Source organism: Arvicola amphibius, chromosome X (assembly GCF_903992535.2).
Source record: "Arvicola amphibius chromosome X, mArvAmp1.2, whole genome shotgun sequence".
Classification (NCBI taxonomy): Eukaryota; Metazoa; Chordata; class Mammalia; order Rodentia; family Cricetidae; genus Arvicola; species Arvicola amphibius.
In genome coordinates this window covers 55,482,629-55,505,145 of record NC_052065.1, presented here as the reverse complement: position 1 = coordinate 55,505,145, position 22,517 = coordinate 55,482,629, and the positions used below count along the sequence as shown (strand labels likewise).

At 37.3% G+C, this 22,517-nt stretch overlaps 1 protein-coding gene across 1 annotated transcript in view; it reads left to right on the top strand.

Moving 5' to 3' along the window:
* Eda2r (ectodysplasin A2 receptor) overlaps positions 1-21,222 on the top strand; it is a 47,462-nt gene extending 26,240 nt beyond the window's left edge. Inside the window, exons 4-8 of the mRNA XM_038317264.1 lie at positions 13,479-13,657; positions 14,194-14,279; positions 16,017-16,181; positions 19,050-19,424; positions 20,927-21,222. Coding sequence (XP_038173192.1) covers positions 13,479-13,657; positions 14,194-14,279; positions 16,017-16,181; positions 19,050-19,414 — 795 coding nt within the window. The 3' untranslated portion in view covers positions 19,415-19,424; positions 20,927-21,222. The remainder of the gene's footprint in view (positions 1-13,478; positions 13,658-14,193; positions 14,280-16,016; positions 16,182-19,049; positions 19,425-20,926) is intronic.
* Positions 21,223-22,517: the final 1,295 nt, after the last annotated feature.

Below are 22,517 nucleotides of genomic sequence, written 5' to 3'. Positions count from 1 at the left end.
ATATACACACACACACACACAATCAGAGATTACAAATAAATAATTTATTAATATAATTTATGGCTTCAGAAGAGCAAGTAAAGCCAAACCCTAAATCAATATAAAGAAAGAAATAACCATTTTCCAGGAAGAAATTAAAAGAATTGAAAGAACAATCACAATAATAAAACAAAGCAGAAAATTAATTAAACAAAGACTTGGTTCTTTGAAAAATAAAATCAAATAAACCCTTAGCAAAACTTCTTAAGAGAAAAAGAAGGGAAACTTGTTATTCTTTTTTTTAAAGATAAGGTTGGGAGAGCCTGGTCCTGTTGAAGGAGCAGCGGGGCTGAGTCCCGCCACCCGGCCACCAGCTAGCATTACACCCGAAATAATTACACGGAAACTGTATTATTTTAAAACACTGCCTGGCCCATAGTTTCAGCCTCTTATTGGCTAATTCTCACATCTTCCTTTAACCCATATTAGTGATCTGCATAGCACCATGAGGGGTGGCTTACCAGGAGAGGTCTTAACCTGCGTCAATCTCAGAGAGGAGAAGCATGGCTACTGCATATGGCGACTGCCTGAAGAGTCTCCCCACTCCTGCTACCCAGCATCTGTTCTGTCTACTCCACCTACCTAATTTTCTGTTCTCTTAAAGGGCCAAGGCAGTTTTCTTTATTAATTAACCAATGAAAGTAACATAGACAGATAACTCTCCTCCATCATTTCCTCTTTTTCTGTTTAAACAAAAAAGAAAGGCTTCAACTTTAACATAGCAAAATTATATATAACAAAACAGTTATCAAGCAAGTATTATAGTTACAATATTTAGATCTATTTTATCTTAAGCTATAACTATCTATTTATTCTTCAACTCCATCAAAGACTCCAGAAGGATATACTACTTAAGTAAACAAGAAATAAGTAACTTTTAAACTCTAGAAATGACAGAGACAACTCGCTGCCTGGACAGTCACCTAAAGTTCCTCTGTACCGTTGGGGCATCCATCTTCGGTCTTCAGGTCCATAGTGTCCAGCAGACATTTCCATGAAGCAGGAAATTCCAAAGACAGTTCAATCACTTTCTGCTGTGTCCTGCATAACGTCTCACAGACTCTTTCATGAATCAGGAACCCCGAAAGACCATCTCACCTTTAGGCAAGTTCAGCAGTCCTCTCTCTACGGGTTCTTTGTGTCCACTTTATGCAACAGTCCAGGCAAGTGCAGTTTCTTGCCCAAATAGCTATCAAACTCCATAAGGAGCCTCTTCGATGCCCATCCTCCTCTTGAAGTAGATTGGTGCTGCCAGAAGCAGATGTGTCTCATTGTCATGAAAAACCCTAAGTTATTAAAACATTAAATGCCATATTCTGCAGTCTTTGAAAGATATGAAGAATGCCTATCTGAAATATATCTGTGCACATCTAGAAAATCTAACTAACATGACTACAAGCTTGACTATTATCGATGATTATCCATTAACAACCTATATTTCCTAATTATACATTACATTTTAAAATGAACTACACAATCACAATAGCTTAATGAAGATCAGAAATACATATACATATAACAAAATTGACCTTAAAATCTATACCAATGCAAATTATTCATATCTATATCATCTCCCCCTTTAAATGTAAAAGAACATTTATAAACAATATTTGGGACAATGGGCACAGTTATTTCTCTCCAAACTGCTTCCTGCTGAGGGGGGGCGCTGTTATTTAGGTCTTTCATGGTGTAATCTGTGTGCCAGGTTCCTCTCAGTCGGCAATTGAGTGAAGTAATTTTTTGAAGATGTTCACAGCAACCTTTCAGGAGGGCGTGGTCTATCATACCATATTGGGATAGAAGCAATCCACAGAGTCTCGTCCTCTGTGAAAAAAAAGAAGAAACTCTTTTCCAAAGCATTATGTTCTTAGATCCAAATTCTGAAGTCATACCGTTAAGATGTCCATTCTGGTCTAGCCTGGCAGCCCATATAATGAAATGTCTCTCTGTACTTAGCTCCTTTACAGTCAAAAAAATCAAAGAAAACACAACAAAATACATAGTCCAGACTCTCTGTGAATTTTCCATTTTTATGTGGCTTAATTTTACTCTATCACTTTACTTCTTTTAATCTATAACTATCTGTACTCTGTCTCTTTAAAGACTTTAGCCCTTTTTAAGGCATTAACTTTATTTTCTATATTTCTTCTCTCTCTCAAGCCTACATACATTTATCCAACATTGTGACTCATTTAAAAGTCTTTTATGTCCGAATCTGTCCTATTGTGAATCTGTAATTTTTTTACTATCCAGGAGCACTTTTGTTCTGCAGTTTTAAATCACTAAGCACTTAAGAATCTAAGCTGTGACATTCCTAGGTCAAAAACAGGTACTGTGAGCTTGCCACGCCCAGTCCAACATGGCTGAGCCGCTTGTGACTGAATCAGTTGCAGCTCTGGGCTGCAGAGCTGCGAGCTGTTCTGAATGTTGGCTCCACCTCTCTCCAATTTCAAAATGGAGGATGTACCATTTTCTACTAGCTCTGGGGCCGCCAGGTAGGAGCCGCACTCAGCACTTTAACTCTGAGACTGAGCGTGTGGCACAAAAACTCTTTTCATCCAAGTTACAACCAAATCTGACACGCAGAGCACCGCACAGCTTGGAAACATCTCTCTCTATGGCGGCAGGAATCCGCCATGCTCTTCCACCTGCCTAAGCCTGATTCCGCCATTTGCCCAGGTGCAGGCAGGGAACAGTGAGCCATTGGCATGGTCTCAGAGTACTTTCTTTCTGATCCCAAGCAGGCACACAAGCATCCAGTCCCATAAAAGCCATTGAAATGCTTTAAAGCCAGAGTTTGCACTGGCAGCACAGTGCAGGAAGCCTCGTTTTAAAATGACTCAGCTTTTTCTCTGCCGCTATTGCCGAAACAGGAAATCTCTCTACGGCACGTCCTAGCAAACAGCAAAAAGCTGTGTTAAACTCTCTCTCTCCTTTATTTAAAGCTTGCTCAGGTTTTTAAGTGGAGTTAGTGCATCACGTTGGGCGCCAATCTGTTGAAGGAGCGGCGGGGCTGCGTCCTGCCACCCGGGCACCAGCTAGCTTTACACCCGAAATAATTACATAGAAACTGTATTCTTTTAAAACACTGCCTGGCCCATAGTTTCAGCTTTTTATTGGCTAATTCTCACATCTTCCTTTAACCCATATTAGTGATCTGCATAGCACCACGAGGGGTGACTTACCAGGAGAGGTCTTAACCTGCGTCAATCTCAGAGAGGAGAAGTATGGCTACTGCATATGGCGACTGCCTGAAGCGTCTCCCCACTCCTGCTACCCAGCATTCTGTTCTGTCTACTCCGCCTACCTAATTTTCTGTTCTCTTAAAGGGCCAAGGCAGTTTCTTTATTAATTAACCAATGAAAGTAACATAGACAGATAACACTCCTCCATCATGGTCCCACAAGGGGCTGTGGGATCACTGGAGCCTTTAGAGGAGCCAAGACAGGTAGAAAACCATGGCCAGTGGGAGACGGACAGATAAGCCATGCAGAGAGAGTTTGGGTATAGAGTTTATTTTGTGGGTTATAGAGGGGAAAGGGAAAAGGGAAAGGGAAGGAGAAACAGAGAGATAGGGACAGGGAGAAGGGAGAGGGTGAAGAGAGAGAGAGAGGCAGCAGTCACCTCTTCAGAAGATGGATAAAAAGAAAGGCAGGCTGGAGGAAGAAAAAGATCCACCCGGGTGGAAGGGGAGGAGGAATTGGTGTAGTGTGAGCTGTTGCAGGCAGGCCTGCTTTTTGTCCCGCCCGGATCCCGCATGACTAGCTTTATACCCGAAATAACAACACACAAACGGTATTCTTTTAAACACCGCCTGGCCCATTAGTTTCAGCCTCTTATTGGGTTTCTCACATCTTGCTTAAACCCATATTTAATAATCTGTATAACACCACAAGTGGTGTTTTACCAGGAACGATTCAGCATGTCTGACCTGGCAGCTGGCTCCATCGCGTCTGTCACACTGAGGAGAGGCATGAAATCTGACTAACTTCCCAGCATTCTGTTCTGTATACTCCACCTATCTAAATCCTGCCCTGTAGCTTTGTTGTATGTAGCCTTTAATATAGGGAGGTATTTTCTTTTGATCCCTAACCTCTTCATTACTTTTATCATGAAGCGATGTTATATTTGTCAAAAGCATTTATAAATCAATTTAAATAATTATGCAATTTCTATCTTTAAGTCTATTTATTACATAAATTATGTTTATTGATTTAAACATGTTTGACCACTTCCAAATCTCTAGAATAAGAACAACGTGGTCATGAATACTTGGAGGCTCACCCCTCCTTTTATTATCCCCAGTGCTCTCTCTTCTTCCCACTCAGGAGTTTAAGATGTGAGCTCTCAGCTGTTTCTGGTATCATGCCTTTGACTTATCATCATGGACTCTAAGCTTGAAAGAAAGTCTTTCTTCCCCAAGTTGCTTTTGGTCATAGTGTTTTATCACAGTAATAAAACTCTAACTAAGACAGATAGAAAGAACATCAATTCTCATGAATTAGAAAATAATATTCTGCAAACGACTCTACTGCCAAAACCAAAACTAGATAGTCAATATAATCCCTTTTGAGTCTCAATGCCATTCTTCACAAAATAGAAATAAATAAATAAATCTGTGTCGTAATACTAAAGACCCTGGATAGTGCCATCAATTCTGGAGGAAAAAAAAAGAACAAAGAAAGGCATAACCCACCCATTATTTAAGTTGTACTCCAGAACCATAGCAATAAAAATAGCACTACATTGGCAAAAATAAAAGTTCACTTCTATGGATCAGTGTAACAGAACATAGGACCCAGATATAAGCCCATAATTCTACAACCATATGATTTTTTTTTTTTTAAAAAAATCATGATTAGGAAATCATACTTGAAGAAACGATAACCTCATCAACAAATGTTGCTGGGCAAGCTGAATAGCCCCTTGTAGAAGAGTGAAACCAAATCTCTATCTCTGACCCTGCATCAAAAATCAACTTGAAATATATCAAAGACTTTAATTTAAGACCTGTAACCCTAAAAGTGTGAGTAAAACTTAAAATATAAATAAAATCAAACACTATCTGATAGGACTATCATGACATTGATTGGTAAATGAAATTTTATAAAATTAAAATATTTCTACGCTGCAAAAAAACCCACAATTGAGCAAAGAGACAACTTAGAGAATGGTAGAAAATACTTGCTAGTTAGTAGTATGAAAGGAAGTGTTGTGTAGACCATAAATGTACTGAAAAAACTAAACACCATAAAAAAGACACACAATCAATAAAAAGGCCTAGCAATAAGTGGATTATTCTCAGAAGATGATGTATGGCAAACATGAAAATGGATGTTGAAAGGTTGGTTCAGTTGATATAGTGTCATGTTTAAGTTTTGTATACCAATTTAAAATAAATTTAATTAGAACAATTGTTTTACAACTTCAACAACTTGTCTATGCTTAGCATGAAAAATAGTCATTAAAATTTGAAGTGACTTAATATATGAGCCCGTGAATGGACATGTTGAAGTCTAGATACAGACATCTTTGTGGTGTGTTTTGCTGATCATCAATGTTACCAAAGACACAGGTTCTTTTTTGGTATTTTGAAATCTTTGCTTTTCTGTTTACATACTCATGGCTCCATAGTTGTTAAAACCCAAAGAATCTTATTTTCACACCACAAAAGGCATGAAGCAGAGACAAAGCCAAAAGAGCTTTCCATCTACTAGGAAATAAAAATTTCTCCATGTTTCCAAGTAGACTTTTGTTTATATATTCTGATATGTAACTGGGCAATGCATATCTATATACCAGGTAGGTTGACTGAGAAATTTGTATTTCACAGAAAAGAGTGATATCATGATTGACTAAACAAATTTGGCGACCAGTTTTAGCATGGTCATCATAGTACCTAGAATGAAATCAGCTATTGATTACTAAAAAAGGCCCATGGTGTTTTGATAAGTAGCTAATGACAACATTTCTGTTCAGTTACCTTTATTTAATTTTTTGTTTCACTCATGAATTATAAACAAATATCACTGAAAACAAACTATTGCAGAAAATTAACAGTACTTCCTCAGGATATTTTTCTAGAAGTATAATTTGTAAACTAAATACAATTTTAATATTCTTGAAATATATGAACAGATACCACTTTTGAACATTTTTTACTAATTTCCATTACAATTGCATGAATTTTCAATAATGCATAAAGCTTCCATGTCCCAGAAGTCAAACCCCCAAAATGAATAATGCATATTTCTATCATCTGTTAATTTTATGCTTTCTTCTGTAATGTTAAATTACTAATTTATGAAACATTATGAGAATTTTTGTTACTTTTTAAATATTTGATAGAGAAATATACTAACCTGTAAACTGTTTCTTAGTGCAATATTTACTGTTTGAATTCTACTCATGTAAGGTACTTAAGTAGACCAACATTGTCAAATAAAATATTTATGGTAATTTATAAATTAAACAAATATATTAAAATCAGAAAATATTTCAATTTATTTGAGTTTCATTATTTTATATGCACTTTTTCATATTTTTGTCTTTATCATGTTAATTTGTTAACATAGTAAATTCTTAAAATTAAAATGTTGTATATTTGCAGATAAACCAAAACATTCTTGATTATGATTGTTAGCTAATTGTTCTTATATGTTACAAACAACTTTTCAAAAGAAATAACTGTACCTACTCCATGATGAGCATCAAAATTTTGTGTCAGCATCATCAAAGCGTGTTAAAATTAAGATAAATGTTTCATGGTTATAAAACTGATTAGCAGCAAAAGCATTTGGGAATCTGAATCATTTAAAAACAAAATTCCCTTTGCCTGCTACCTATGAAAGATGATTCTCAACAAGAGTTTTAAATGATAATTTGCATCTTTTTAATTCTTAGGAAATGATTCATTCATCAGTGGAAGAAATGGCTACTGGGGGTAATTTGATAGCATCTGATTTTATCTACAATGCTCATTTCTGCCTTTTAATTGCTTTGCTTAGATGATTTAAATTTAAGATTATTACTGATTGGCATTTTAGAGCTTAAGGCTAGCATTTTAGTTTTGTTCTCTCCATTCCTATTCCTTTCGTTGTCTTTTCTTGCCTTTCTGCTGGTTACATAAAAGTATCTTTTAGGACTCCATCTTGATTTATTTGTGCCATTTTATTGTATTTCTTTGTATTATTTACTTAGCCTTTTTAAGTACTAAAAATACACACATGTAATTTTCAGGGTCTGCTGGTTTCAACTCTTTTTTAATGATGAATATGGAAACATCACTTCCACCATGGCCATAGAAACTTTTATAAAAGAAAGCGTTTTGTTGAGGCTTGCTTATGTTTCAGAGATTTAGTTCAGCATTAGCATGGCAGGAAGCACAGCATAATGGAGCTGATATGGCACTGGGAAAGGAACTTTAGAGTTCTACAACTAGAACTATAAACTTCCTGCAGGCAGCAGGAAGAGAGAGAAAGACTCTGGAACTGGTTTGGGGTTTTGAAACCTCAAATGGCACTCCCTCAGTGATGTAGTTTCTTTCACAAGGACACATCTTCTCCAACAAGACAACACCTCCCATGCCTTTACAAAAAGTGCCACTATCTGACGACTAAGCATTCAAATATATGAATCTATGGGCCTTTCTTATTCATACTACCACACCCACTATAAATATATTTGTTAATTGATATCAGACATGATATTGTAGTATAATCACCAAACAGGATTTATAAAAGTTATGAAGAGAAAGGTTTTTTTAAAAAAAAAAACTTTTTTTTAGTTTTCAAATTAAAACATGATTACATCATTTTCTTCCTTCCATTTTGTCCCTATTATAACTTTATAATCCCTCCATGATACTGGTATCCTTTTCTTTGGGGAAAACTATTTCTCCCTCTCTGGGCATTCTGTAGTTGCTTGTGTAAGGTTGTAAGGTTGAGGCCTCCTGGCTTTTCCCATTCTCTTTAACATGTCTGTGTAGTTGTCCTTGTTCTGCTCATGTTCGGGCATTCACATCGGTAAGACTACGGGTGTATTTCTGACATTACCAGGAAACAGTCTCATAGCAAACTTCTTTATCCATAACGTTCCATGAGTTTTAGATATAGAAGTTGTTTGGTAGGTGTTTCCATTGGGGCTGGGCAGTACAACTCTGCATTTTTATTATTTATGACCTCCTTTTGCAAAGATAAGTTTCCTTGATAAGAGGGTAGGACTAGACTTATCTGTGGGTGTAAAGACAAGTATTTAGAATGTGGTTGAAGATATTGGTGGCTTAGTTAAGTGGCAGTTGTAACTTCTTCAAGATCTCTGACTTCACTAGCACTAAGCGGTTGAAAAGGTTTCCTGTACCAGGCATTATGTCCCTCTTGTTGAGCCAGTCTTAAGTGAAATTAGAAAGCTCTTGGTTACCAGCAAGGTATGTATGCCACTGCTGTACCTATTAGGTTTATTGTGTCATGGAAGTCACTGTTGTTTCATAGGTGTCATAACTGGGTAGTAACAACTGTTAGTTGTGTTCTTCCTTCGGAAGCTTTGGATGGCTCCATGGTCTCTTCTGGAAACATGAAAGCTACTCCTCATGGAGGATACATTCAAGTTAGGTCCAGCACAGGGGCATCTGAGCCGTGTGCCTAAAGTGCATAGTGTCTTTAGCAACAGGGACTTAACCTTCTACTTTTGAGGGCAATCAATGTCAATAGGAAAAGGCTGTTTTAGGAGTCTCTTGGACAACCCTGGCCAAAAATTCAAAAGAAGGCTTCTCATGCCTAGTGTTGGGGGTTTTGTGTTAGTTTGGTTTTGGCTCTTGGAAGGAACATTGTCAACTGAGAGCATATGTTGATGTATTTTTATGTTAAATAAAAAGAAAGTTTTATTTAATGTATGTACATATATTTATGCATAGAGTTATGTTTAATAAGATATTTTTGGTAAATAGTTAATAGTGTGATTCCTTGTGACTTTTAAAGACATGCTTACTGTTATTTTATCCTCATCCCCATTTCTTCTATATTTATCTCCTTCTCCCTTCCATAATTACAGCCTCTTTGTCCCATTTCCCTGATCAGATCATTTATACCCAGCTTCTCCCTGCTTTTCTCATCTTAAGCCTATTTTTTGAATGGTTTATTTGTGAATTGTTTTTGTTTTTGTCTGTTTGTTTTTTGCGTTCTTTACATTCTTTTTAGATGTTAATCCTCTGCCAGATGCAGAGCTGGCAAATTCTCTCTCATCCTGTGGGAGTACTCTTCATGTGATCATTTCTTTAGCTATACAGAAACTATTTAGTTTTATGAGGTTCCACTTTATAATTTTGTGAAGTCAGTTGTTGACCTCAATTTCTGGGCAATTGGAATCCAATTTGGAAAGTCCATTCCTACACTCATTTCACATAATATAGTCCATATATTTTTTTCTCTAGACATTTGGGATTTCACATTAATTCTTTGTTGTATTTGGAGTTAGATTTTGTGAAAGACGAGAGACACAGGTCTGAGATCTTGACATCATGTTTTCCTGGCACCATTTGTTGAAGATGCTGTCTTTTCTCCAGTGTATGTTTTGAACATTTCTGTAGAATAGTAGATGGATGTGGTTATGCATACTCATGTTGGATCTTCAGGGTTGTTTTTTCCCCATTGTTCATCATGCCCATTTTGTGTCATTACCATATTGTGTTCACTACTTGACTGTAATAACCCATTTGTATTTGTATTTGTTTGAACTTATTCTATTCTAATTGATAGTCATATCTGGTTATTCGTTTTTTAAATTTGTGAAAATTTCAGCCTTTGTTTCTTTGGTTGTTTTTTGACACAAATAACTTTGCTTTTCCTTTCATGTGTTGTATGATTATAACCCCAAAGTTCTCCAGTTATTGTCTTCTTTTTGTCTATGCTAGTCTAATTTTCCTGCTGTTTGAACTGCATTCATTCTATTGTTTTATCTTCAGGTTCAGTAATTTTTCTAATTTCCTGTAATCAGCGCACCCAGTGAATTTTGTTTATCTATTTAGTTATTTTTATAACTTCAATTTGGCTCTTTAAAAAATAATTTCTTTGAGCTGAATATGGTTAGTTCCAGCTCTAATGCCAGCATTCAGAAGACAGGAACAAAACAACTTCAAGCTTAAAGTCAGCTTGAGCACTCTGTCAAAAAACAAACTTGCCAATAAAAAAGTCATGCATTTGCTGTGGTGTTTTAATTTTCTCTCATATTTAAATGTAATTTGTAATTGCTTGTCAAAACAGTTTTTATGAGTGCTTTAAAATCCTTGTTAAGCAATTCCAATAATTGATTCATCTAACTGGTAGTGCCTGTTGATTGCCTTGTTTTCGTTAATCTGATTTTCTTGATTCTTGTTATCACAGATGTTTATAGTGTCTGATTTTTTTTCCAAAAGATTCAGAGTCTTACCAAAATCTTCCATTTTATCAGGCAGTTGTCTGTGTTAACACACATGCCTTCTTTGTAGATGTCAGTTTGAAAGACTAATTTTCTTTATCCTGGGTACATACATTGTTGCGTCTATATTTTGGGGGGAGGTACTGCTGGGTCTTGCATTACTCTGCTAGAATACCTGATGATTGCAAAGATATTTTCTCTATTTATCTCATATTCTCATATTCAAGAATCCCATAAAAATCTTTCAACCGGAAGCCATAATATATATACAAAGACCTGTAGGGTAAAAAGAAAGCAAAAATATATAAATAAAGTAAAAATGAAAATAAAAATAAGATAAACTTTTAAAAAGGGAAAACCCTGACCTGGCATTATGAAATGAGAAATGTCCAAGGATGCCATTGAGTTCATTTTTTATTGGCCATCTACTGCTGGGGGTACAGACTACCCTTAAGAGTTGTTTATTTCTCCAGTGACACTCACTTGGAGAGAACTAAATTTTCATTTGTAAGTGACTATCAAATGAAGACAGTTTCTGAATAAGGTAGGAATGGGTACATTTGTCCCCTTCTCTTTTCAACTCTAGGACAATATCTGGGCAGATTCGTGTAGGCCTTGTGTATGCTGCCTTAGTCTCTGTAAGTTCATGAGTGCTTTTGATCATATTGATTTAGAGGGCCTTGTTTTCTTCATGTCCTCCATATCCTTTGGCTCTTACACTCTTTCCACCTCCTCTTCATCAGGGTTCCCTGATCCCTGAGAGGAAGGATTTGATGGAGGCATCCATTTAAGGATGATGGTTCCAAAATCACTCTCTGAATAATGTTTGGCTTTAGGTTTCTATGTTTTTCCCCATCTGCTGCAGCTGCACAAAGAAGCTTCTCTGGTGATAACTGAGGAAGACACTAATCTATGAGTATAGCAAATTGTCATTAGGAGTCATTTTATTGCTACTCCTTTATTTAGAACAGCGGTATTTGGTCTTATCCTAGGTCACTGAGATATCTAGTCTCAGGTTTTGGTCCCACAAGCAGTGTTGGATATGGCTTCTCTCTCATGGAGTAGACCTGATATCAAATCAGGTATGGTTGGTTACTCCCACAAGCTTTCTGCCACCACTGTCCTAGCATGTCTTGTAAACAGGTGATCACTGTAGATCAAAGAGTTTATACCTGGGTTGGTGTTTATGCTTCTCCTTTGTTTGTGTGCAGAGTACCATCTGGTACCAAGAACACTGGTCTGCATAGGTGAAGCCTCTAGGTAGGCAACTACTTGAATTCTCCATCTTTAGTGAGTTGCTTAGGTTGTTGTCTTCAAAAATGAGGACTTCAGGTCAGTTCGTGTAGAGTAACCTATACTCTTGGCAGCAACCTAAGTTTTTTTGGCTGTTCCCATGGGATCACATTGGCCAAAAACTCAATTAGATATAACCCATTGCTTGTACTGATGGCTTCCACTTTTTTGATAAGAAATGTCCAGTTGGGCTTCTGTCTCCCCCATTATTTGACAAATTCATTTAGAGTGCCTTCATATATGTGCATACTTTAGGAAATGTCTACTCCGTCAAGTTTCCATACTAGTCCTAAAATGACCCTTAATTTTAGTTTTTTCTCCCTATATTCCCTCTCTCATCTCCCTTTTCCCTCCCCCAACCTACTTGATCATCCTATTTCAGTATTCCCACCTGTCCATAACTATCTATTCTAGTTCCTTTCTCTAGGAAGATCTATTTATCCCTTCTTTGAATTGTAACTTAATTATAATTGACTTAACTATTGGTATCAACATTTAATGCATACCATATTTGTCCTTCTGCATCTGGGTTACTTTTCTAGGGCTGATATTTTTTTCTGGTTCTATCCATTTACCTACTGATTCATTTTTTAACAGGCAAATAATATTCTGTAGCAGAAATGCCCCACATTTTTATCCATTCATCTGCTAAAGGACATCTAGGCTGTTTCTATCTGGCTATTATTAATAGAACAGCAATGAACATTGTTGAGCAAGTGTCTCTGTAGTATGATATAGCATCCTTTGGGTATATGTCCAAGAGTTGTATGGCTAGATCTTGAGGTAGATTGATTCCCATATTTCTAAGGAACCACCAGACTGATTTCCAGAGAAGGAGAGCTAGAATAATCTTTACAGTATGTCTGTTAACATCTTTGCAAGTGCTCAGTTATCTTAAACACAGAAAAAATAGATTGGGAATAATATTAATAGCATCATTGCATTGATACCTAACTTGAAGCAAAAGCCAGAATAATCTATTTCCAGTGAATATTAAAACATTTTTATTATACTAGAATAAGATGTAATTTTTCATCATTTCTCAACATATACTAATATGTGTTTTACCTGTGAAAGTTAATTAAAAAGATAGGTACTATCTTTTATGTCAGATATTTGCTAGTACCCATCTTTTGGCATACTGTAAAATTGTGCTTTCTTGTACTCTTTATACTTAATAATGATCAGTTGATTTGTGTGTCCTGTGCTGTATGATAAAAGGAAAGTGTATTATTTCTGAGGACAAAATGTTCCCTTTTACCCGATGCTTCAGTCATAGTAGCACAAAAATGAAACCTTTCATGTATGCTCCATTGTGGCTAATGCAGGTCAGAACCCTCATTAAATCTCTAATAGACCAAATGTGAGTAAGCCTGGTCTACAGAGCAAGTTCCAGGACAGCCAAGAATAGCTATGGCTACACAGAAAAACCCTGGCTCAAACAAACAAACAAAAGAGAAATAACCTTTTGTTTTCAGATAGCTAAAGTTTTCAGTTTTTTTTCCATAGTGTGATCTTGTTTGTTTTGATTGATGCACTTGGCTTTACTTCATTTTATATCACTGTGCTGTTTATTTCCATTTCAATTTTCCATGTTGGTTACAACCTAGTGAATTGATTTAATGATCAAATAATATGGAGGAAACTTATAGTTTGAAAAATATTGCTTTATACTATATTCATTTGCCTCCTAGCAGATACCCTCTTAGAGCTTTGTGAATACTCCTATATTTCAGGATTGTGGTTATGGAGAAGGTGGAGATGCATACTGCACAGCCTGCCCTCCCCGAAAATATAAAAGCACATGGGGGCATCACAGGTGTCAGACTTGCATCACCTGTGCTGTCATCAATCGGGTCCAGAAAGTCAACTGCACGAATACTTCTAATGCTATCTGTGGAGACTGTATGCCCAGGTAAGCCATTAAATGATATCAGTCTTTCTGGAACTTTTTAAAGCTAGTTGATGTCCCTTATCATCCTACCTCTTAGACCCTAGTAAAAGTATTCTAACTACCCATGTCATGATCTAGTTAAGGTCTATGAATGGGAAGCCATATATTCCTAACTATATCCCTATATATAAAATATCCAGCAATTATCAAACACAGATGAGCACTTAAAAGCTTTTTAATCATTCTGATAGTCTGTCTAAAATTTAAAGTAAAAATGTTGCTTTAGACAGATTGCACGGAAATCGTGAAGAAGTTGGTATTATATACCAGCTTCCCTGTCTCATGACCTTAACTCCCCTTTTGGCTACAGGATGTGATGGCTTAGGAAAATGGTGGACTGAATCACACATATCAGAGGTCCCACAAGGATAGGTACTGCGTCCCATGCAGGAAACATGAAGGAAAGACTCTTAGATATTCCCTACAACCTCAGGAAGGACTGTTACAAGTCACTTGCTTGTTTCATCCCCCCACATTCCTTTCTGCTCTGATCACAGGTTCTACCGAAAGACACGCATCGGGGGCCTGCAGGACCAAGAATGCATCCCATGTACAAAGCAGACTCCTTCTTCTGAGGTTCAGTGTGTGTATCTAGTTTTCTCTCCTGTCTTCCCCCAAACCTCTGTGTGCCAACGAAGTCAATAGACTTCTTTATTCCTGTAGAAGGAAAATACTCCTTAGTACTCCTTCTATTGCATTGTTGGTAAAGGCAGTTGCCTATGACTAAACCTCAACTTTTCAGCATTCAAACACATTGGACATCATTTATTTCCCTTGTTTTGAAAATTGAATCTAAATGAGGAAATATTTTTATTCATGCTTTGTGACCTACTTGGCTGGGTTTGGTGGCATAACGAATGTTGCAATGTACTTTACAAATAATAGCATTTCTACACTTATTAATTGTGATTATAGTCAATATTGCTATTAGAGTCGATACACATGGTATATGGAAGTCCTTAGGTTTTAGAACACATTAATATCTGAAAAAAAGAACTAGAATCTAGTCTATAACCATGTCACTTGACATTTACTTGTTTGTCTGACTTCTATAATTTTTTTAAAAGATTTATTCATTTATTACATACACAGTGTTCTGCCTCCATGTATGCCTACTCGCCAGAAGAGGGCACCAGATTTCATTACAGATGGTTGTGAGCCACCATGTGGTTGCTGGGAATTGAACTCAGGACCTCCGGAAGAGCAGTCAGTGCTCTTAACCTCTGAGCCATCTCTCCAGCCCCCTGACTTCTATAATTTTTATCCATCTTCTAATATAGTCTTTAAATTATTGGTGTATCTCTAACAATTCCTAAAAATCATGATAAATAAAACAGACTTTGCAAAATACACATAAGTATAAAAATATAGTTCTAAATTAGCTGAGATTCCTAGATAATAAATTGTATTTTTTTAAATAGTTCCTTCAGCATTTTAAAAGCACAGACATAATAACCTTCCCCTTTCGATCCTTTCTGAGTCCTCTTTATTTCTTTGCTCCACAGAAACAACCACTGTCCTGAAATTTTTAGCAGCTTTTTACCAGACTATGCTATGGCAATAAACAAATCCCATGTTTCTTTTCATAAGGCCAAAGCCTTCTATCATGTGCCTATGATTGCTAGACTAGGTAGTGCCCAGTTCCTTGTCACAGAATGAAATGATTGAGATGTATCAGCTCTTTACTGACTCAGTCTAGAAATGACATGCATTGTTTACACTCAAAGTGCATTGACTGCAAGTATGTTGATGTCTTTACTGTAAGGGTGTAAAGAACACGAAGAATGTGTTGTTAATTCATGTGCATATTCCTCTGCTACCTTCTCCACTACTGTTTAAATGTTTTTATTATATCCTGTATATTCATATTCTTAGACAATATTGCTAGTATTTTGTATTTTACAACATTTTTCAATAAAGGTCATCAAGCTATTCTTCACTTTATTTTCTCCACTGGGTTATTTATATTAATCAACGAAAGGTCTTTTATGACGTCTTAGGGGGTAAATCATGATTTACTGATCTAGTATTTACTGATGAGCATTTTAATTTGGTTCTATTTTTTAGGTTCTATTACTAAACATAGCATGAATGAACCACAACAGCAGCGTCTTTTTGTTAGTCATGCTAATTTATACCGTGCCTGTAGCATATGAGTTTTGCTTTTTTATTATAATCTTACCAACTTTCAGATAAGAACATAGCAGCCCTGATAGAGATGACCTAAAGGAGATGTGGCCTAAGGAACTTTAGGGTCCTTTTCCAACTCTTAACTGCCCACACTAACTGACTCTCTGATTATTTTGCTGTTGTTCCACAGGTACCTTCCAGTTGAGTTTAGTGAAGGTAGATGCACACGCTGTTCCTGGTAAGGAAGCCACACTTGTCGCACTGGTGGGGAGTCTGCTGGTAGTGTTTGCACTGGCCTTCCTTGGACTCTTCTTCCTCTACTGCAAGCAGATCTTTAACAGACATTGTCAATGTGGTAAGTGTGTCTGCTTAACATTTCACATAAAACTAAAGTAAGATACAATTTTTGGCAAAAGAGGAATATTTTTGAGATTATAAGTCAAGGTGCCTTCCCTATCACATTAGAAAATCCCAGGAATCATGCTCTGTTATCATGTGGGAACTATCTGGCATAGCATCAAAAACCATAGAATGTCAAAAGGGCTAGAATTTACCTGGAAGTTTAGTAGACCAGTTTATTAGGATTTAAGGGTTTGTGGAGAGTCTCCCTTAATGGGAAATCTCTTGGTAAAGAAACCAAGAGATCAATTATCTAACTTTATATTTAAATCATAGTGTAACTCAAATTATATAGATTCTTTAGGTTTATTTTTAATCTTAAATGATAGATGGAATTGGATAAGTTGTTTAAACTGTTTTCTTTATGTATGCATTAATAGATTCTGAAATATCAGAATTGGAGATTTAGATATACCTGAAACATGACTAATAAAAGTTAATGAGGTCTACAGTAAGTGCTGTCAATATAAGTTTCCCAGAACTGAATAACTGAAAGCATAGTGTTTAGTCAACATTCTTATGTTTTTCTGTCTTCCAAAATACTGCTGCTGAATATCTGGCCAATGCCATAGGAGATGGGTGCATTAAAATCAAGACAGATGGTCATGTTTAAAGTCTTGATAACACTTTTACTTTTGTCAACTTCATCTATCAGTCAATAATGTAAGACAGAAAGTATAGTTCATCAGGGAACGAATACAGAAGAGATGGGATTATCAGGACTAAATAAGACATTAGAATTCCAGACAAGAATACCAGTGTTCAATGCAGCTTTAGTAAAATTAACAGAACCAAGAACTAAACAGGAACAATGAAAAACCTAACATAGACTAATAAATAGACCTGTATTAGCAAAGGAAAGGATGGACTTTACTAGATACAATAACTGTCAGGATTCCATAACTAAATGGATACTGTACCTGAAGTTATTATAGCTTCATTCTGCTTGTGTTGGAAAATCCTTCTTAAATAGAACTTGCTTAGTCAGTTTGGCTCTAGAGTCTATCAATGATTTACCTGTGTGTACTCCATGTTTCAGCAAAGATGAATCTAGCATTTCATGAGATGTAGTTTTCCCCTCTTGATTCTCAATGACCCTTCTTCAGCTTTACTTTAATCTCCTTAAAGCTCCTGACAGTTTAGACAATGGTGGACCGCTGGATCTCTCTCTCATTGACCATTCAGTCTTTGGAAGGTGGTGTGTAAAGTAATAATTCTTGCCCAGTACTGAATCATGGGTAATGAAGTGTTTGGGTTGCAGGTCTCAGCAAGGTGAATGTGATGAGACATCTAAGACCTGCCCGTCTCCCTGTTCTTCCCTTGGGAGAGAAGAAATGAGTAACCCCTTTTCTATACTATTGCAGTATCTCCTTGGGAACATAAGGACAGGTAGCTTCCTGTGCTTATTAGTACTCACTGATTTACACACATTCTGTAGCTTTGAAAGGAAGGTCAACTTGATGTGAATTAAATCCAATTCAGATGCAGGAAAAAGGAATAGGATTGTGGTATACTAGAAAGACAATCTCCTCTCTAATCAAGAATCCATTATTCAGCTGCATCCCTTTGCTACCACTGTAAAACCTTCCAATTTTTAAAAAAATCCAGACATTTGTAATTTTGTATGAAATTTTCTTATGCACTCACATAATTTGAACAAACTGGAAACGCAGTCACAGTGGGGAAACATAAAGACATGTAGAGTCAGTTTGTAACCTAATATTGAGTCTGACTCATGCATGAATGATGAATTACTTATCTTTATCATTGTTGTAACAAGTTGTCACATTTAATGGCTTGCCTCAGTTTCCATAGTTCGGAAGTTTAGCAGGCTGTATGGAATCTTAACGAGGCCTAAACCAAGAAATTGGCAGGACTGTGTTTCTTTCTGTCTGTCTGAGGGGAATCTGTTCCCTCATGAATTTGTAGAACTGAAGTCCTATTTTCTTGGTGGCTGTGAGCAGAAGGTCACTCCCAGCTTTTAGAGCAGGAGTTCTGAGCCTGTGGGTCATGAACCCTCTGGGGGTCAAATGATGCTTTTACAGAGGTCGCCTAAGGCCATCAGAAAACACAGCTATTTATAATTCAAAACAGGAGCAAAACTGCACTTTTAAAGTGGCAACATGAAGAACTGTACTAAAGGTTGAAGCATTAAGAAGGGTGAGAAGCACTGGTCTAGAGGCTGCTCATATGTTTTGGCTCATGGCTCTCTTCTTTGTCTAAAACGAGCAATGGTATAATGAAATTGTTTAGAGAGATGTTATGCCACATCTTTCTATATTAATGCTCTGTGTCATTTCTGCCTTCTGATACTTATCAGGATGCATCTAGTAACCTAGAGAAATGGAACTAAATTAAAATGTTCATCATTAATCACAGAATAAAAAAATCATGATTTATCTTAAGGATTTTCAGAACTCATCTGCATAATTCAAGATAATCTTCCTATTTTAACATCCACTACCATAATTCTGATTGCATGGTTCCTTTCCCATATAACATACCCAGATCATGGAAGAAAGGGGCATATTAAAATACCTTTCCTACAAAGCATTTATCTCTAGCTGAAGAAATTTGTCTTCCCTAATCCAGCATCTAAAAGACTTAATGTAATACCCCAAGGAAAGCATGTCTCTGAAATGTATCATTTTCACCTACTTCTAGATGCTATGGTCCTTCAGGAAGAAAGAAGGAGTCTGGCTCCTAGACTCCCCCCTTACTACTCCCCCCCCCATAGTTTGTGCTCAGGAAGAGATACCCTGTTGAGAAGAGACCCTGACTTTGGGGGGGGAATGACTAAGTGGCTTTCTGCTTTGAGTTGCAGGAGGTTCGTTGCAATATGAGGCTGAAAAGGCAGTGGAGGAGGATTCTCTTTTCCCCATGCCACCTGGCCAGGAGACCAGTCCTGAATTTCCAGTGAATGAGATGAAGCCAATCGACTCCATCCTGGATGACGACTGCAGCTCCACTCGTGGCTTCCCCACCCAGGAGTCCTTTACCATGGCCTCCTGCGCCTCAGAGAGCCATTCTAAATGGGTCCATACCCCCATTGAATGTACAGAGCTGGACCTGCAAAAGTTTTCCAGCTCTGCGCCCTGTACTGGAGCTGAAACCTTGAGGGAGAACACAGTTGAAAGCGCCAGAGACGGTCTGGAGCTCCGTGTACCTTTTCAAGTCCCCAGCCTTTGACTCTACTGAGGTGAGCTAGAAAGATGTGGTTAAAAGACCAGGAGGTGTGGGCCACTCTCCACAAATTTCCAGCCCCAGTTCTATTGTCTGATAGGGCTTGGATGGAAGAATGGCAGGAAATGAGGTTCGTAGAGGTTGGAGAGGCAACAGTTGTGGCACTAAGTCTTTGAGCTAATTTTATATCAGACTTGGAAGCCAACAATTGTCTGGAGACCCGGCAGGCTGGCATGATGCCAGCTTCTTCATCTGGACCCTACTCTTGACTAGTCATACTGTTTACTCCTTTTGTTTGTAAAAACACAGCACCATCGTACAAATATGCAACTTTGTTTTCAGATGAACCCCAGTTCCTGAACAGCCTTATGATCTCGAGGAAATCATTTTACCTCGTTCAGACACAGAGTCTTCTGCTCATGAGTTAGTGTGAGGATTGAATGACAACATATGCAAGTGTCCTTTATAATGTCTTCGTGAGAGGTGTTTGTACCATGATGGCATTTCCTTCCTTTCCCTGTGTTTGGTCACCAATTACAAATTCCTTCTATATCCACTACATTTTTTTCTGAACTTCGTAACTTCATGCCTTTGTGGTAGGCAAATCAGAAATATGCTAATCCCATTTTAAACAGGCAGAAACTGAGCCACAGAGATGAAAAGTGGTTTGCTTAAAGACAGAGTAACCCATTCTCAGAACTAGGCTAGAACCCGGGATTCGCAGCCCCATTAGAGTTCATCTAACTCCATCATTGGATTTTGAAATATATGTGTATGTTACCTCAATATATGTCACATATACATATGTTGTATGCATGTATATGTGCATGTGTGTGTATAGAAACATCATGGATAAAAAACCAGAACATACACAAAATTCATTTGTGCTTCATGTGCACTTTGCACACATAACCTGAAGGTACTTTCATGTGCTATTCTTAGTAAAAACTGTCATGTGTGATCAAGTGTGCATTTTTTCACTTATGGTTGTCATGTCAAATAGTAATAAAATTTTGAGTATTTTATAGTTTGAATCTTTGAATTTTACACTAAGGACACCCAATCTATTTCTTCTTCAAGAGGTTATGTAGTTCTTGTTCAAATATTGTAGTGAAAAGAGCTCACAGCTGCCCAATGTGTATTACAGTTACAACTGAAACACTGGAGCTCAATATAAAAGGCATACTTCTATCTTGTACTCACTTATGGGTTCTACTTCTGTCCCTGGGCCACACATCTAACTTCCCTGCCATATGTGAGAACTGAAGACAATATCTGTCTGCTAAGAACCACTTTGGGTTTTTCTTAAGTACATGGTGCTAAAACTTAACCCAGTTTCAGGAAAAATATTTTTTCTAGTTAGGAATAGGATAGATTTGTTATCTCCATGGCCAGGTGATAGATTTCAGCTATTGTGCCCTAAATCACTGGTCCAAACACGAACTTTTAGAGGAAAGAAAGAGGAGGGTGGTGATTCCACATCATCACAGGATTCTAACCACTCTGCTCTTTTTCTAGGTCTCTTACACTCTTGGCAATCTTGCCAGTGGTTGTTCCTGGACTTTCCTGCTCTTCTTCTATTCAACAGCTGTAGCACGGGCCTGGGATGTAGGCCCCACAATAATCAGTACTCTAAAAACGGGGTACACAGGGCCCATCCTACCAGAGGATTAAATCCCCACCATTTCCCCAAGACTGGCCTTGAGAATTTTTGGTTTTCTTATTTTAGTCTGGGGACTCAGAATTCATAGCCATAAAAATGGCTATGGACCAGCTAATTATAGAGGTGGGGGAATAACAACAAACAAGGTAGAATTTTCCTGCTTGTATATTTTTTCTTCTTATATTTTTTGTCAGATAGATCTGAGAAAGGGTTTTACAGAATTCTGTTGACATCTATATAACACTTTAGAGAGAAAAAAATAAAGTGCTTTTCAATTTAGCTTTCTGTTTTGACTCTCTCCCCTAACACACACACACACACACACACACACACACACACTCATACACACAGAGCGGAAGGATATATATATAGAGAGAGATATCATGGGGGAGGCATGAACACACATGCACACACACAGCAAATGCATACACACACACATACAGAGTGTGGGAAATATATAAAAAGAGATATCATGATAGAGGCCTGAAGCCTTAATTTTACAACTCATATCCTAGATTTCTATACCTTTGATAGCTCTGAAGTCAGCGTATTTGTTAGAGTCTGCTTTCTCAAAGATTAGGCTGCCAACAGTCTCTGCTAGGATTCAAATTAGTGTCTTTTAGACTTTAGAATTATCTTTTTTCTTAAATGTCTTTCCATTTTTATTACTCTAATATCCTTACCTTTTCCCCTCCCAGTCAGGTCTTGACTGTCAAGTTTCTGAGGAACAGGAGTAGAGCACTAAGGAGCAAAGGGGACCATTTGGTGCTTTCTTGGCTTAGAGAATAGTCAATCCATTTCTCTTAAGCTTGAACCTCCAGTTTCACATGCTTCTCAGCATGAATTGAAGCCTTTTCCTTCACGACCTTTCTGTGGAGCATGGCAGATGTGACCCTCACAACTTAGATGTGAGCATCCCATACTGGTAAAAGTATCCCCTTATTCCAAAAAGAGCCACTAGTTTTGATGCCTATTCCCTCCTAGTGGTTCAGGTTTAGAGGGGGAAAGCGGTCAGGTGAATAAAGCATCTGGATCTTCCTGTTGGGAGTTTATATACTCTCCACAATGCTGATGTGACTTAATTTATTACAAAAACCTAACAATAAGCACAATCATTTTGGTCAGAGATGTTAAGATTTACTGCACATATGGCGCCTCACTTTCTATTATTCACATCAGAGCTGGCATCTCCATAGCTCATTTTACAGACTTTGATAAAGGCAGTGAAGGGGTTACTCAGTGAAATAGGAGTGCATAACAAGGCTTGAATGTTTTCAGTCTTTTCTCCTCATTTGAAGCTTCCTGAAGAGTTTTCAAAGGTACAAGAACAGGGCATAGATGCATGCAAGTATTCTCGTAATATAGAGGAGGCAGAAGTACCAGCATTTTGAAACAGGTCTGCAGTGCACTACAAGACTCTTTCTCAAAATTCCAAGGGGTGGGGAT